We start from the raw sequence: 17,152 nt of genomic DNA on the forward strand, positions 1-17,152 counted from the left end.
TGTTTTGTTCAGTGTGGTTGCATTTATCTTTTAATGGGTCACTGTCCGCTTGTAGCGTGGAGGTCCATTGAAGCCATATGAGTTTGGACTGTCATGATGTCATAACTTATAGACCCCGCCTCTTTTTAAAGAAAGAGAGCAAGCAACAGCAAACACAGTGACACCGTAAAACTTGCATGAATGGATTTTATTGGCATCTTGAAAACATGGCTGACACATCATGGGATCTTGTGTTTTAATAGATGTGACTGAAACAATCATGATGATATGAGTGGTCCTTTTATGACCTCAAACTACAGTCACACACACACACAAGGCCGGCTTCACGCATTCTGTGTTAATGTGATGTGCGAGTGTTGCAACAATACACCCTGACAGCGATTCTGCTGTGTACACGATTCAAGCTCGATATGCAAATACTGTGACTTCTGGGTTACTACAGGACATTCACTGCAGACATAAACTTCTGTTTTCCAGTAGATATCTAAAAACTCTTAAATCAAGATGCTTATCCTTGAAAAGCAAAAAAAAGATATTAAGTCTTGTTTTCATGAGGAATGATCTAAAAGTGTACGCTTCAAACAAAAGAAAACATCTGCCGATGGGATATGAAAAATAAACTATACGTACCTAAAGGTGCTGTGTGTCATTTTAGGCTCTATTGACAGAAATGCAATAGAATATACATAGCTATGTCTTCAGATGTGTATAAAGACTTTACACACTGAATTCGCAATGTTGTTTCTACAGTAGCCCAAGAAACAAAAAACGTGATGACATCTTAATCCTTTGTCAGCCACCATGGTGCTTCGAAAGGGAGGGGAGGTGTGAGGGGTTGGTTGCAATTCACAACCTCACCACTAGATGCCTGTTCATACAGGCTTAGTTCAAGGTCATTTTGCTTCTCAAGTAGATATTGAAAAGCTTGATTTAAGAAGTTTTAGACATTCGTACTAAGTATTAAGAAAATTGCAATGTTGAGCGTTTCACTTGATTCACATAAATTATATTATAAAAATCGCATTAATCAGATTAGCAAGAAAGAGTGATTAGGAAATGGAAAAAACTAAAATGTTTGCGTGTCTGTTATGGCGTATTTCAAACAACAGAAGTTATTAGCTCCATTACTGTATCATGCTTTATAAAAGCTTATATTGTAAAATAGGTTAACGGTGCATTTCTGCAGTCAACACGTTGACAAATGTTAAAATATGAAATATGACGGTATGCTTGAAATGCATTGACCGGTGCGTTGTATTTCCGGCCGCATCGTGCAGCGTGTTACTGGCCTTAGACGTCACACATATGCACACTCATACATAACACAAACAGTGTGTGAATAGTGTTTGTACGCGAACTTCAACCCAAAGTGGAGGACAAACACAGTAACAGCAGTTTATACACACAAACAACCCAATGGGTTAAATAAGAGATAAACACACAGGCTGTTGTGTTGCGGGTCTGTTAGTGGAGATAAATAAGTGTTCTTGAAACTGTGTGTGTGCGTGTGTATTTGAGGGTAAAGGCACCAAGTTATGCATGTGAATTCTATAACCTGCAATGCTGCAAAGTGCTGTGTGTGTGTGTGTCAACATGAGTCCGTCAGTATTATTAGTATGTCTGCACTATTGTATACTATTGAGTTGTGTGTTTGTGTAGTAGGCTATGCCATTGAGCAGAAGGCTTTATTTGCAATATGTGTCTACATATATATTTGTTTTTATTGTCTTTTCCCAACACAATTGTCCATGGCTCCCTAAAGGGGCGGGGCCAGGGTGTGGGCCCTCCACTCCGTCTCCCGTGCCAGTTTTTGACCTCTGGGGCTGAAGCGGGGCAACCAGTTGCCACGGGCAACGCTAGTCTACAGGACGTGATGATGTCGCGAATGGGCGAGGCCATCTCAGAGGCTAGTCTCCCGTAGGAACATGGTCCCGATGTTGTAGGACACTTTCCGAATGGGGGCGGAGCGAGTGCTGGTGAGAGAGGCGTGGCTCTGGGACTTCCCCGCCTCCAGGAAATAGCAGATTCCCGGGATCTCTTTGGGGAAGTTGTCGGGCAGCTCCTGTCTGGAGCGAGGAATGAAGGAGAACGAGCGGTCGTCTCGCAGGAGTCTGAGAAACAAGATGAAATGTAGAAACAAAATGTTAAGAAATCGACACTGTGCATTTTGGGAGTTTGTGCGTGAATGAGTGTGTGTGTGTTGCGTTTTGAGTACATTTATAGGAATGTGAACATACGTGTGAGTGTAATTATATGCTTATGTGGAAATCATGTGTGTTTGTAAGTGCATGTGTGTGTCAGGATGTAATAGTGCACGTGTGGGTGTGTGTGGGTGTAAATCTCTGCTGGATTATTTGTGTCGAGTGTGTGTAAATGTCTGCAAACACAGGTGCTCATTGGTGCACGCACATCTTCAGAGCAGCACTTGACTGCAGAGTATCGTCCTTGACGTTCCTGACCGAAGCAGGTTGCTATGGAAACAGGTGTGACTGTCTCCGCTGCAATCAGAGTTACACGGGACCAATGTGTGTGTGGGGGGGGGGGTTCTTACTGATATGTGGTGGGGCTGACGTTAATGCAGCGCGGGTGACTGCCTGACTCGAACTTGCTGGCCAGCGTGACGTTGTTTCCAAACAGACAGTATCGAGGCATCTTCACACCTACGACACCAGCCAGCACTGAACCCGAGTGGATTCCAATCCTCAACTACAGACAGAGAGAGAGAGAGAGAGAGAGAGAGAGAGAGAGAGAGAGAGAGAGAGAGAATATTAGAAAGTCATCTCAAATGGAACTGAAAGATCAGCACTTTTCAAGCTGTGGGGTTCGCGAGAAGAAAAAGGAACCGGTTTGACCTTAGCCTTAAATAATAATAAATAATTTATTGTAAAAAATTAAATAAATACTATAAATAATAAACAAAAATATTACAAAAGCGCTTATTTATTATATAATTATTTTCAATCAAAAATTATCTTCATCTCATCTGCCATCTTGAATAGCATTTTTCAATGAGCTCTTTCCAATGCACTATGGGAATTTTGGGATCTGGATCTGTAAAAGACATCCATCTGATGTTGTTTTAAGGTCAAAACCGAGGTTTCTTATATCATCTGCTTTTTCGAAGAGATATTACTTTAGAAGTGAGTCTTTGATGCCTTTCACACGCACGCACACAGAGTAACAGAAAAATAAGCCTTTCACAGGGGCATCGATGTGTGATTGACAGCTGAGCAGAACTCTTTGTCTTCTTCAGATTACAGCGGAACAGATCTAACCTCCTCTGATTTATAGACAGAATGTGTGTCATGGGCGGGGCTTCACCACATAAACCCCATAAGCAGCACAATGTGAAACAGACAGAGAGAGAATAGTGACGACGCTGTTCCGAACGCACACACAAGTGACCCAAACTGGTCACAAACATCCATTTACATACACATTTAATGATGATGCATTGTTGCCCGTGGCAACGACCCTGATATTATTCATAGCATTATTCCTTGTTACCGTGCCGGTGGAGCTGTCAATCACACAAAAGACCGGACAACAGTGGAATACTGATGCACACACAGACATGAAATGAGTCTGATAAAATAAACAAACAGACGTGCGCAACTTCAGTTTAAGATGTATTGGTCGAACACCCTGACACACACACACACCCCACAGACCCCATGGTGACCCTGACACACACTCACACACCTCTGGAGACCTTGATTCACTCGTTGATTTCTGCTAAACAAGAAACAAACACAACAATTCCACAATCAATCGGCACCAAATACTTTTTTCAGCCGTCTCCATGGCAACCGAACTGGATTTTACTCTCTGAGGCCGATGGCCCTCGATGGATCTGTTAACCAAGATCCTTCACACAAACCCCCCGCCACAAACACACATATGCACACACGTCCTACATTAACCAACAGCTCTCAGTACACAATAAACAGAAGCAAATCCATCAGCACAGTTTAATATACAATAACGAAAATAATTGTCTTAAAACAGTGTAGTTTCTAAACTAGATCATTGTGATGTGTTTTGTTTGTCAAGGTTTTGATGTGTTCTGATGGGTTTTTAGAACATATCCATAAAACAAACATTCTGGGTTGTGCTACATGATTAAATGTAATAGTGGGGCTACAAGCTTTGTTCACATTTAACACGCAACCACAGACTCACTTTGATGGGCTTTCCATCGGGTGTCAACACTTCCTCTGACAGCTCTATCATCTTCAGAGCCATGAGCGCTATTGGCTTAGCATGGCTGTCAATCTTCTTGTGAAGCCCGCCCGCCACGCAGTACGCATCACCTATAGTTTCAATCTGTAGAGAAGACGGAAGAAAGATCTGAAAGTCATCCCAAACAACGCACACAGCCTCTCTATCGCCATCTCTGTTTGAAACATAAAATTGCAGGTTACTTTACATGCTTTACGTGTTAAATTACAATGATGTCAAACTGACCGCTCCTGTAAAGTCATAGCCAAAGAGCTCAACTTATAAATCATTATTATAAGCTTACCGTTGTGAAGTTCTGAACACTGATGTTTTATGTACTTGCTCAGTAACGAAAGTTTGTTTATTTGTAACGCAAAAGAGTCTGGATTGCAGCTAATTGTAAAGTACTTGATGTGAGTTTCTGTAATCTTACAACTGGCACCCTTTTGATCACGTTTTACCTTAAAGCTACAGTTTGTAAAAACCGCCTGCAGAGGCCGCATAATCAAAACAACATCAACAATGGCGTAGCTTGATGACACTGTGAAGGAGCATGGAACTGTGCCTCTCTGCGGTCATGTTTGCAACGCCCCTGGGCAGCTATTTACAAACTTTGGTTTGCTTATATTGCGCTACAAAATCACTTTTTTTCAAAGTCGCCACATTAACTGCACCTCTTGAGAGCTCCGCCCAAAAAAATCATTAGTCTTTCTTTATTGGCTCGTTTAACTGGAAGGCGGGACTTCCTTCACTAGAGCGGTCATATTGATCGTTGCATTCCCCGCTATTCATTTGTTTACATTAAATATGTGTTTATTAATTTAATGTATTAAACTGTATTGTTTTCAGACAGAAGGATTTGCATTACTTGTTATTTTTTTCAAATGAAGTTTTCTTTTGATAGCGTTTATTTTAGGACAAAATATTATTCAATGATGTACCAAGAAGTTACTCCCTTCACGTACATTCTTTCTTCGTGCGTACCTCAGGCTTAAGCGGCGTACAAGTGCTACGGTAGCATCGTGATGCAAAGCTTCAAAATACACTAACGTTTCACTTTTCCAAACATTGTAGTATAAATGAAATATATTGCACATTTGAATCAATTGTCACGTGAAACTTTTTTTACAGTAAACCTTACTATAATGTAGTATTGTAACATGACAACCTTCGTACCTTATAGACATCCAGTATGCCGCACTGGTAGTCGAAGCGCGTGTAGAGTTCGTTCAGCATGCTGATGACCTGCATGGGCGTGCACTGTGCACACACGGCCGTGAAGCCCACGATGTCAGAGAACAACATGGTGACGTCATCAAACTTCTTAGCCTGAACGGTAAGTCCCTGCCACAGTCTCTGAGCCACGTCACCGGGGAAGATAGAGTACAGCAGGTCCACCGTTCTCCTCTTCTCCTCCTCCAAAGCCTGATGGGTCTTCTCCAGCGTGGCCTTCAGCTTGTCCATGCGCTTCTTCAGTCCGTCCTGAGCTTTGGCCTGTTCACCGACCTACAGCACAAGAGAGATCATCTGTTATCAGAGAATTTCCTCTAATACATTTCCAGGGCAGAATGAAGATTAGTGATGTCGCCAGATACACCCACCAGGATGACATCACGCGTGGCATCATGCATGGGGATGTCAGAAAGATGCAGGCCCCGCCCCATGAGCTCCTCCAGCCTATCAACTCGCGGGGAGCCCAGGAACATGATGGAGTTGGATTCAGGTAGGTGAAGCATTTGCCCTTTTAGCTCCATCACCTGAGATAACACACAGAAGTAAAGTGTGTTTAATGCGTTCAAATGAAAAAGCAAATATGCAGAACGCATTACAAATGCAATTCATTTGTGGAGAATTAATTTGAACGCAATTGTTTTTCTACATGGACAAACTCGTGTTTACACAGTAAATATTGTCAGAGAAAACAACGAGGAAAGCACAGCGGATTTCAGACTCAGAGAGAGATTGAGAGAAAAAAGGAAGACAGAGAGATGGGGAAGAGAGAGGGATTCAGAGAAAGAGGGAAAAGGAGAGAGACTGGGATCTTTTATTAGGATTTGGTTGCTATGGGATTTGTTTGAGGTCCGGTTGAACACGCAGTTTCTGCCAATCTCATTTTAATCTTCCGTACCTATAGAATAGTATTGTATACTTCGTATCTTCGAAGATTATTTACAGTAGTTTGATCACATTTATAAAAGATAGATACTGCTGTATAATTATTTCAGAAAACACACAACCTCCTGGGAGTGTGCAGGGGGGAGGAACTAAATCAAGTGCACACAATACATAATCGTATTATCCCTGCATAACTGTTGATTCACTATAAGCTCATTTTGTTAACATTATGCACGTACACGGCAATTGCCGTCAAAACACAGACATATGACTCAGTTTGACTTACTGCATGCGGTTTATGACCAGCATCTTTTAGCACTGGTACTGCGCCATCTATCAGTTTAAACGATCTGCAAATCCAGCGTTATATCCACCGTTTATATAACATCCATCACTGAAATGCCCGGAACAAGCAAACACACCTCAACTTCTCTCACTATCGCAAGAGTAACCAGCTGCAGGCTCTCAGCGCAGCCAATCTTGACGCATCGCAGTCAATCATGAAGGTAGCGTGTCTTCGCGTGGGGGGGGGCATTTTCTTTTCACCTGATTTGGGTGTATTTATCCGGAAGAATTGCACAATAAGGAACTAAGAAAAGTTGTTAATTAACAGTTTTTCATGTAAAAAAAAACTTTCTGAAACCTATACAAACATTGGGGAAGTGTATCAAGCACAGAAATACAACGTCAAACGTCCAAGGGACACTGTATTGTTCCTCCACGGCCAGTTACATAACAGGACAGAGGTTTCAAATTCATACCGCATTTGTTTGAAGCGCTGCATGTGAATACAAAAAGTGAACCCCAGGTGTGAACGAATAGAAAATTGGAGAGGCACAAGAGTGTGTGTGTGTCCTCGCCTGGGTCCCGGGTAGATGTATAATGCAGAGGTGGCAAGTTCTGCTTCAATAATGCAGTGAGCTGCACGACTGCATGTCTGTGTGACAATACACTTCTATTTCCATCTCATCACTGGGAAACTTTCCTGTTTCTACGGCGATAACAGGGCTGTAAATCTGACCCGATGTACATCATGCATCATCCGGTGTACACAAACAGACACATGTTCAAGTCTACAAAACAGCCTGTCTCACGTTTTAAGTGTTTAATTTGACATACATTCATAAATACATCGATTCAAGCTCTCCATGATAGAGAATGACTTATGGTTTTACTCGAGTGAAATTGTAGTAACCATGTTTCAGTATGGATTACTATTTGTATTACCATTGTTTTACTACAAATACCACAGTTTAACTATGCTTACTGTAGCAAAACCATTGTTAATCATTGTTGTGGTTATCATGGTTAATCCAGAGCCGTCACGACACTAGCACAGACCTCCATAGTAAAAATGGAATGCGGAAGTAAGTCTTGTCATGGAACGACCGATAGTTCCTAACACTGCACTGAAGCCCAGTAATATCAATGTCTCCCTAATGCATTTGCTATTCGGTTGGTGAAATAATGGCAGGTTTTAACATTTTAACGAGTTGGCGGATCTTATATTCATAGATCTTATATATATATTACTCCCCAGACAAAATGCTGCAATAAATGTTGTCAAAGTAGTATTCAGTGTACACAATGTGCTAATATAGCTTTTAAATGTTTCAAGTTAAAGTAAAGTACGGTATACCAAAGGGCTCAGTCTTAGGGCCTATGCTCTTCGCATTATACATGCTAACTTTGGAGATATAATAAAGAGAAATGAAGTTAGCTTTCACTGTTACGCTGATGATCAGCAACTTTATATTTCCTCAAAACCTTATGAAACACAGCAGTTCCATCGAATAATGGAATGCATAGTATATATAAAAAACTGGATGAATAACAACTTTTTATTACTGAACTGGGACAAAAACAGAAGTGTTACTTATTGGAATGAAAACCGCCATACGTAACAACCAAGAATACTGCTTCACTATTGAATGATGTCATTTGAGAGCCATGTCACAAACACCTGTAAAATTCGGTGTTTCCATTTTAAGAATATATCTAAAGTACATCATATGCTGTCACTATCAGATGCAGAGAAGTTATTTCATGCATTCATGACATGAAGACTAGATTACTGTAATGCACTATTAGGTGGTTGCCCTGCAGGCTTATTGCAAAAACTCCAACTGGTCCAAAACGCGGCAGCTTGAGTTGTTATACTTAAAAAGTATGAGCATATTAGCCCGGTTCTGTCAACCTTGCACTGGTTACCTTTAAAGCATCGTATTAACTTTACAATTTTTGCTTATTACCTATAAAGCCATACATGGTTTTGCTCCTCAGTACCTGACTGAACTTCTCTTGTATTACAGTCCATCACGTGCACTACGCTCTAGAATTTCAAAATTAAGAATTTCAAAATTAAGTGCAGTTGGTAGATCCTTTTTCTATCTAGCGCCTAAACTTTGGAATAGTCTTCCCTGCTCCGTCCGGGAGGCAAACACACACTGTCAGTTTAAATCTAGACTAAAGACGCATCTTTTTAATCTTGCATACTCTACACTACCATAATACAAATCCTCTGAGGGATTAGGCTGCATTAGTTGATCAACCAGAACCAGGAACACTTCCATAACAACTGATGTACTTGTTGCATCAAAGAGTGCAGAACAGTGCTCTACTCTCAGCCAGTCTTGTCTCATTGTTCCGAGGTAACAACAGCGAGCAGGATGAGGTTCATGCCCAGACCTGATGGTGGAGCTGAGAGTGGGAAGCAGCGACCTGACAAGAGCTGAAATGAAAGAGCTGGAAAAAGAAAGGACGCGGCGACTTGACACGTCTTCACTAAATTTTTTTACCGCAATTAGATTATAAATGATAATCTTAAATCAATAATTAACCTTTATTTTGACTTTGCATGGCCGGGGGGGCTGCTTTAGAATAAGATTTTTTACGTTTTACTTAACTAATATTGCATAAAGGAATTTATATTGACCTGTGTTTCCCTCTTCTTTATCTCAAATGTGTGATTCTCAGTGATAGCCACTGTGCGTGTGTGTTTGTGTGTGTGCGTCGGTGTGTCCGTCTGTGTGCGCATTTGTGTGTGTGGTGTCTATGTGTGTTAGTACGCATGTGTGTGTGGTGTGTTTGGTATGTAGCTGTGTTGTGTCTGTCTTCTGTTTTTTCACCTTTTTTAGTTTTTACTTGGATGACATATGTTTTGCTTACAGTCAATGAACATTGTAAAAAAGCGCTATATCAATAAAGTTGACTTATGCAAATATTGTTGGTGTTGTCTGTCCCGCTAAAATCCTTAGGTTGACAGCACAGATTTCTTTGGAACTATAGGGCGCTCCATGAAGCACGTGACCACACGGCGGCATGATCAACAGAGCTTCAACAGCTCTGGGTTTAAAAATGTTTTTGTAACCCTTATCGTAACGGTTGAATAATAAATGTACAAAACAACCTACGAAAAGATTCACTGAACCGTCACGATTGAAATAAATCAAAACCTTCACAAAAAGCTAAATTATAGATGTATTTCATTCTCTTCCAGTGACCATCTCTCTCTCTCCTTCCGGCTGTTGACACCTGACTTTAATTTCATTATAATTTTGTTTAATTTCCCCTTTCAGCAGAAGCGCCTTGATTCTGGGCTTTCAACTGTAGCAGCGTTTTGCATGAGGAAACATCAAAAGAACAACAAACAGCTTTCTGCGACACGCTCGCAAACATTTACACACATCAGATCTGACGGTACCAACCCTCAAAACATCTCGCAATACAGAGAACGAGCGCTCAAGAGGAGAGATTCAAAAAGACATCTGCACTCCACAGCACAACAAGGAGAGAAAGAGAGAGAGAGAGACGAGTATCTGCACAGACATCACAGCGTTCTGTTGCGTGTCAAAGGTTTGAATGACGTCAGTCTCACAGGTGTCTCCTGGTATTGAGGGCCAAGGGCGACATGAAACGCTTTAGTACACCATCTGAACATCTGAGACTAACTCTGTATAGTTTATAGGACAGATGGGTGCAAACTAGGACAGATTTATCTCAATCTACATCTTCTGATTGGCCAACATTGATGATGTCACTCTATGCACTGTACTCTGTCAATGGTATCAAGAAATGGGTCATGTGACCTCCTGTTGCCATGCATTACGTTGCTGATGTTTTTGCACTTTGCTCAACTTTGTCAAGACTCGCCTCGAGTCACAAACTATAGTTTTGTCGCAATGCGACACACATACTTAAAGCACACAATGTTGGGCTATTAATTCCTGTTTATTGGTCCTCACTTTGGTTATCAGCGGCAAGACACACATACTTAAACAAAACAATACACATAGATACTAAGTCTGACAAACAAACACACAAATACACATAAACACACACACACACACATGCACACTCTCTTAAACAAAACCTAAAACTCACACACATTGAGACTCAGACTTCACAAACACACACAGATGTACAGATACACACAAACACAGGTACACACACTGCACAGACACAAACAAATAAACACACACACACAAACACACGCACAGCAAAAAAAAAGATCTTTGTCACAAAGTTTCTTTGAACACAATCAGTATTGTGCCCCTGAGCGAGGCACTGATGTCTCCAGCGGGTCAGACTGTTCTGAGATCAGCACACTCTGAAGAAAACACAAGCACCTGCTAAATGACGTGGAACAAGAGAAAATCTTACATTCCCCGCTGTGAATCTCACAGGAACTCTGTGCTGGTGAACACAAGATTCCTCTGAGCAAACACAGACTTCCTGATGTAATCTCAAATGTATCAGTGTATTTATCATCACATGACACTGGTGGCACATCAGCGCTCCCAAACACACACACACTAACACAAACCTTCATTTTCAGATGTGTTCAGATGTGCTGCACGTGTGTGTGTCGTCCCGAAGGTCCTTTGAACTGAATTTCTGTCCAAATCATTTCATTTCGTCACAGATTTAGGAAATAATCCGACAGGTTTGTGAAATTTGTTCACTCACCTTCTCCCGGCTTTCAAGGGCCGACCCGTCCGGTCGCGTCCGAATGGTGAACGGCGTGGACAGCCGCAGCAGAATGTTCTGGAAGGTGCAGGGGATTCTGGGGGACACCAGCTCAAAGCTGTTGATGAAGTTGAGAGTTCGGTGCGGGTCGCTCTTGGTCTGTTTTCTGAGACCCTCCCCGACCTGCAGAACCTCCATGTTGGCTCCCAGCACCAGGTGGAACGGAAAGGCCCGGCAAAACGTGCTCAGACCGATCCGCAAATCCAGCGGCGAGCGGGACAGCTGTCGGGACGTGGTGGCGGGGTGCGAGGATGAAGAGGGTTGAGTCCGGGCCTCCCGGATGAGGAAGGACAAACAGACGGGAGATGAAGAAGAGGGCGGAGATGGAGACGAGGAGGGGGAGGAGTCCGCCGAGAGCTCTCCGTCCTCACTGAGCGCGTGCAGCCAGGTGGAAGGAGCTTCCTCCACCGAAACGTCTGTTTGGTAAATGCGTCGTGCGGCGGCTCGGATCAACCCCGGCATGGCCACGCCCACTGTGGGGTCAGGATTGAAGCAGTGCAGGAGAAGGGTTTGCCTTCCACCCGTCTCCTCGTTCGTCTCTTCGCTCTCCTGAGGAGCATCTTTGCATAGGAAAGAGGGGGCCTCAGATGTAGCTCTCCGGCCGCAGGAGGTTCTGATATGCTCCAGCAGAGCGTCAAAACCGTTGAAGAAATCCTGCAGGTTCCCGCCGAGAGCTCGCAGAACCCTCTCGTTCTCCTCCAGGCACAGACCAAAGAATTCCTCTCCGAACCGGCCTCGTACAGCTGCAAAGTCCACACCTGGGTGAAAAAACGACACCCTTTTTATTTCTGTAGGTCATGGGTTCCATCCATCCACAGAAAAGACACACATACTGATAACATGTTTACATTGTAATGCCGTGTAATTCTCTTCGGATAAAACTATCTGCCAAATGCATGAATGTAAATCTATTTTTTAACATTGTCTAAAGAAAAAAAAGGGCAATGTCTGAGGGTTTGTATGCCTAAATAACAGAAATAATACATTTGCATAATATGAGATTGTGCACAACTCAAAGGAAGATATTTCGAAGTAAACCACATTGTTCCTTTTTTGTTTTGCATATTACAAAGAGAGTCATACAAGTACATGCACAGCATGTTTAAAACAGCATGAAGTGGAATAAATGTTAGATTTTTTTGGTGAACTATCCCTTTAAGGTTAACTTCTAGAAAAGTACTCTGTTTAGAGTTTTCCCAAACATAAAACACTGCTTCTAAAAACATGAAATACGTTCTGAACTACTGCGATGTGAAAGGTAAACATATATCACTTTTTCATATTGTTGCTTTAATTCAAATTTTACACAGGGTTACAAAACAGCTCAATAAAAGTGAACGATGATAGTAAAAGTAACATTTTTAATATAGTAAACCACATGAAAGAATACTACACTAAGTATATACTTTAGTACAATTCCTGGATACTATGTCCTTGACAGCCTTTCTTAATCCAATAGTAGTGTAGTTTACTGCAGTTTATCAATTTACAGTTCAATTTCTAACATTTGACTATAGTTTTACGTGGTAATACAGTTGGGTAGTTTAACTGAAGGCTGTTAAGGTTTGCCATAATGCGACGTAAATATAAAATGTGCATCACAGCTGTGGGTTTATGGTTTTATTCTAGTGACTTCAAACGGGTTCAATAATTCGCTCTTGATGCGTTTATACCACACATTTATCAGCAATAAAATACACTGCTTTATACTGTTTCTATTTCTAACCTCGACTGCATATTCAGCTTTCATTTATTTTACATCATGCCTTCGCACAAGGACGTAAAGTTGTAGTGAGCCCAGAATAAACGGCAGAGAGCTGCAGCATCAGTACCACTGTGACGCGATGATGCTCTGCTACAGTACATGAAAGCGAGATGCTTGCTGTAGGTTTATCTGGGCACTGCTCAGTTCAGATGCCTCATTGCGGTTTATTTATAAACGTGTTCCGGTTAAGGGTGGCAGAGTTTGTATCTTAGCAACAGCTCGGGAACGGAGACGGCAGAAATCGGGAGGCAGTTTTTAAGAAAGTGTACCGAGACGCATGTGTGTGTGTGTGTGTTGAGCTCACCGATTTGCTGTTGATGTCTGTATGTGTGTGTACATTAACATCACTTTTGCAACAGGATTCATGATCAAAGATTTGGCACGTTGTTTTACAGGCAGAGCGGGTACTTACCTAAAATAGTTGCAGTGTACTTCAATATTCCTGAGATGTCGGTCTGCGTGTCACAGCGCGAGTTTTCATACAAACACTTCTGCTCATCTGACAAGCTCCTCACAAACTCCTGCCCGCTGCGAGAGAGAGAAAGAGAGATGAACACAATTGACCGACATATTCAAGAGGAAAACAATAGGTCGTTCATCTCGCAGAAAACACGAAACGGCATCAAGCGCCCATGATGTGATCAGAGCAAAACAGGTCATTCAATACATTAATTCATCTGGATTTACTGAATGGTTTAAATGTGAGTTTGAAGTGGATTGTGGAGGATTTACTGTGTTTTCTAATATTGTCATAACTTTCATTATTTCACATTAACCAGCATTAAATCATTTACTATTGTCGGGATGTAAGTTAACTGCAGTAAATGGACAGCCAGTGACGACATCAGCACTGAACGTTGTCTCAGATGTCTGGAAAAATACGTATTGATGAAAGTTGAACTGTGAAATTATGAAGATCACCGCTATTTGTCTTTGGAAAAACATGAGCTGATAAATCATTCACAACAAGACCAGAAAAGCATATTAAGAAGATGAACATGGTCCATTTTGATTTACTGTTGACGTAAATGGAGATATTCTGTTCTTTTAATTTCAGATTCAGATATTTTTCTGTTAGTCTGTGTTTCTTGCGGTTCATTTGAGTATAAGCTTAGTCTAAGATATTTCTCCTAAAATTGTTTAGGAGAAATAAAAAGAGAAACAAGGGATGGTAAAATTGTGTAAAGACATGAAAACTATGGAGGTGCAGAATGATTGTAGAGGACAAATAATCTGGATTTGGGTCAATTTGATGAGAAATGTTTGAGTTCATATTAAGATCTTCAATGATATTGACTTTTGATTGCAGATTTGACAGATCTGAGCTCAGTTTGACACCTTGTTGACATCTCTTCTGAAAGCCTCATGACATTTGTGACTTGTGTATTGAGAAATACATGAGACACAGATGATACTTGAGCAAAAGTTTCCACTTGCTCGTCATTTAATCTTGCTGATTCTATGAGAAATAATCAAGATATAATAGAGATCCCATCTGAGATTTTCTTTCCTTCATGGTTGTTTCAACCCATACTTGGGTAAAATATGGACAAACCCAACCGTTGGTGTAAACGAACCTAAAACATGTCAATTTTGACCCAACTATGGTTTGGAAATATCCAGCAGATTACGGGAGTTTTATACTCACGAGAAGCATATGAGAAACAGGAGACATTTATGCGTTTCTTACCTGAATACGTGCATTGTCTGACTGCGTGTGTGGATGTACCTGATTTCTCTCTGTCTGTAATACTCGGCCGTTCTCTGCAGGGCCAACTGAATCGTCTGGCTCTAAAAATAAAACAGAGCATTGCGGTAACTGGATTCAATAAACCCAAATCCAGTCCATCACAGCCAAAAGGGACACTAGCAAAGCAGGATTTCACAGGCAAACAGGACCGTCCCAAAAGCCGCTACTGCCTTAAACACACTGACTACCAATTGAAATGATTGTATGTGCCCAGAGAGCATTTAACCTGTTTCGTTTGCATTGAGCATCGTTCATGTGATACTCAAACATCAGAGCTGCTATAGACTGCTCGCCCCAGCAACTTCTGAAACCTGTCAGCATCACTTGAGTCTGCTTAGGTTTGTATGTTCGATTCGTCCCTTTTAAAGGGATTTACAGTGTTGACGGACCTGTAACAAAATATACCCTTAAGCCTTATCCAATCATCTGTCTTTATCGTGCTGCCACGGCAACAATAATCCAATCAAAATCGTCCTCATTTTAGCAAAGCTCTTAATAGCTCAAATCCGGATTTACCTGGTCAAATCGGCTTTGGAGATCTTTCACCGCTTGCTCACTCGCTCGCTAAATCTACCAACGTAACACTGAGTTAACATGGACAGAACGGACAGAAACGTGACCTGGACATGAGATTTACTTAACATTTGTGAAATCTGAAAATGATTGCGTGTGTGTGATGCTACACACTTGAACACATTCGTTCTCACACTCATCATGGACACTAGGTTACTACGGTATATTAAACACACACACACAAACTGTTCCTCATTTCATTAAAACATGTAATGTGTGTATTTTGGTGGTCCGCACTATAGGACCTTGAACCCCAGCCCTCTTTGTTTTGGATCTGTGCCATTGGAGCAGTTGGTTTCCTTTGAACCACATTTTCAAGTGCCTCTCTAGAATAGCACACACACACACAGGATGAATCCACTGGAGTGAACCTCAGGGAAGGCAAATTCTGATGCAGAACTGACTGCAGACGTGCATGCACATAGTGCCTCGTCCTCTCTCTATTGCGCCTCTGCATGTGTGCCTAAGAGAGAGGTTGTCACACAAACACACACACCTGAATGTTGTTATGATTCACAAAGACAAAACAAAATATATATATGTAGCACACACACACACACAGAGAGAGAGACAGAGAGAGAGAGAGAATACAGCTGGGCCTGAACAATCCACCCATTCAGATTGCGCAAATAACAGAAGCACATCACGCAAGGTAAGGTTCGGTACCGTGGGCGAGGTGAGGCGTCTCAAACTCTCGCCGAGCGAGTCCAGATTGACGCGTTTTCGCCGCGCGACCCTCCTGCTGACGGCCGCGTCCTCAAACGGACACGAGAGCGTGTCCACAGGACTCCTGCCGTTCCAGAAGACGCGCGAGAACGGGCACTCTCCGTCCTCACCCGGGCTCTCCAAATAATCCGAGCCCATGGAACTGAAGGATTCGGAGGAGATCTTCCGCGAGGACATGCTGCTGATGCGGGCGCAATCATCAGACGCGCGGCTGTCACAGAACCATGGCGGAACCGGGACGCGGCACTGCGCTCGCTCTCGTTCCCCGGGAATGGATGAAGTAGGACCTCGGGTTAGCCAAGTGCGCGTTTTATTTTTGGACCGCAAAAAACAAATTTTGTCTGCGTGGGTGTTGGGCGGGTTGGAGCGCGGCGTTTATATTACCGAATGCCGTTCTCACCCGCGATCCGACCGCTCCGTAGACCGAAAAAAAACTCCGGAGACCTCATGATCCCCGCCGATGCTGTCCGTCAGTCTGTCCGTGTGGGGATTGACGCGGGGAGAGTCACGGAGACGCGCGCCCAGATGCGCGCAAAAATGAGAAATATTCCAACATCCAGAGCGCGCGGAACTAAGAGAACCAATCAGTTGCCACTGAGCAAAAGCCTGCACACCCCTCCCTGAAAAAGAGAGAGAGAGAGAGAGAGAGAGAGGTATAAAAATGCATGCAAAGCTATGTCGGTCACTCTTTATACATAACAGCATTTTCATTATACTGTTTTGATTTCAATTGTGTGTATGATATGGAATTCGAAGCCAATATATTTTCCTATCTACGTTTAGAAATAGAGAGAGAGAATGTTGACTGTGTTTACATGCACTGAATTCATAATCTGGTCATGTCGATAATGTAATTCAATTGTTATTCAAGAGAATATTGTAATTCAATCTTTAATTCTGAGAGTTGAGGGCTTACATATGGAAGCCCGTTTCCGCCAGGGTTGGGAATATTTTTTGAATTAGTATCTCATAAT

The 17,152-nt window shown here is 42.2% G+C and overlaps 1 protein-coding gene across 2 annotated transcripts; it reads right to left on the reverse strand.

Moving 5' to 3' along the window:
• Positions 1-168: 168 nt before the first annotated feature.
• Positions 169-16,729, reverse strand: gucy1a2 (guanylate cyclase 1, soluble, alpha 2). Of its 2 annotated transcripts, none has more exons than XM_079482311.1 (9): positions 16,119-16,729; positions 14,859-14,920; positions 13,542-13,657; positions 11,305-12,122; positions 5,823-5,978; positions 5,398-5,727; positions 4,183-4,326; positions 2,552-2,706; positions 169-2,111 (listed from the first exon to the last, which is right to left on the reverse strand). In XM_079482311.1, exons 1-9 carry the CDS (start codon positions 16,353-16,355, stop codon positions 1,901-1,903), a joined length of 2,229 nt encoding a protein of 742 aa, XP_079338437.1. In that variant the 5' UTR covers positions 16,356-16,729; the 3' UTR covers positions 169-1,900. The 2 variants fall into 2 exon arrangements, with proteins under 2 accessions (XP_079338437.1, XP_079338438.1); XM_079482312.1 differs by lacking the exon at positions 16,119-16,729 and adding an exon at positions 15,106-15,270.
• Between the last annotated feature and the right edge of the window lie 423 nt (positions 16,730-17,152).

Source organism: Barbatula barbatula (assembly GCF_947034865.1).
Source record: "Barbatula barbatula genome assembly, chromosome: 19".
Classification (NCBI taxonomy): Eukaryota; Metazoa; Chordata; class Actinopteri; order Cypriniformes; family Nemacheilidae; genus Barbatula; species Barbatula barbatula.

Coding starts and splice junctions, on each gene's coding strand:
- gucy1a2 (XM_079482311.1), bottom strand. CDS start 16,355: ATGTCCTCGCGGAAGATCTCCTCCGAATCCTTCAGTTCCATGGGCTCG. Junction 5,728..5,822: donor CCACGCGTGATGTCATCCTG/GTGGGTGTATCT, acceptor CTTGTGCTGTAG/GTCGGTGAACAGGCCAAAGC. Junction 2,112..2,551: donor GTCAGCCCCACCACATATCA/GTAAGAACCCCC, acceptor CTTGTTTCTCAG/ACTCCTGCGAGACGACCGCT.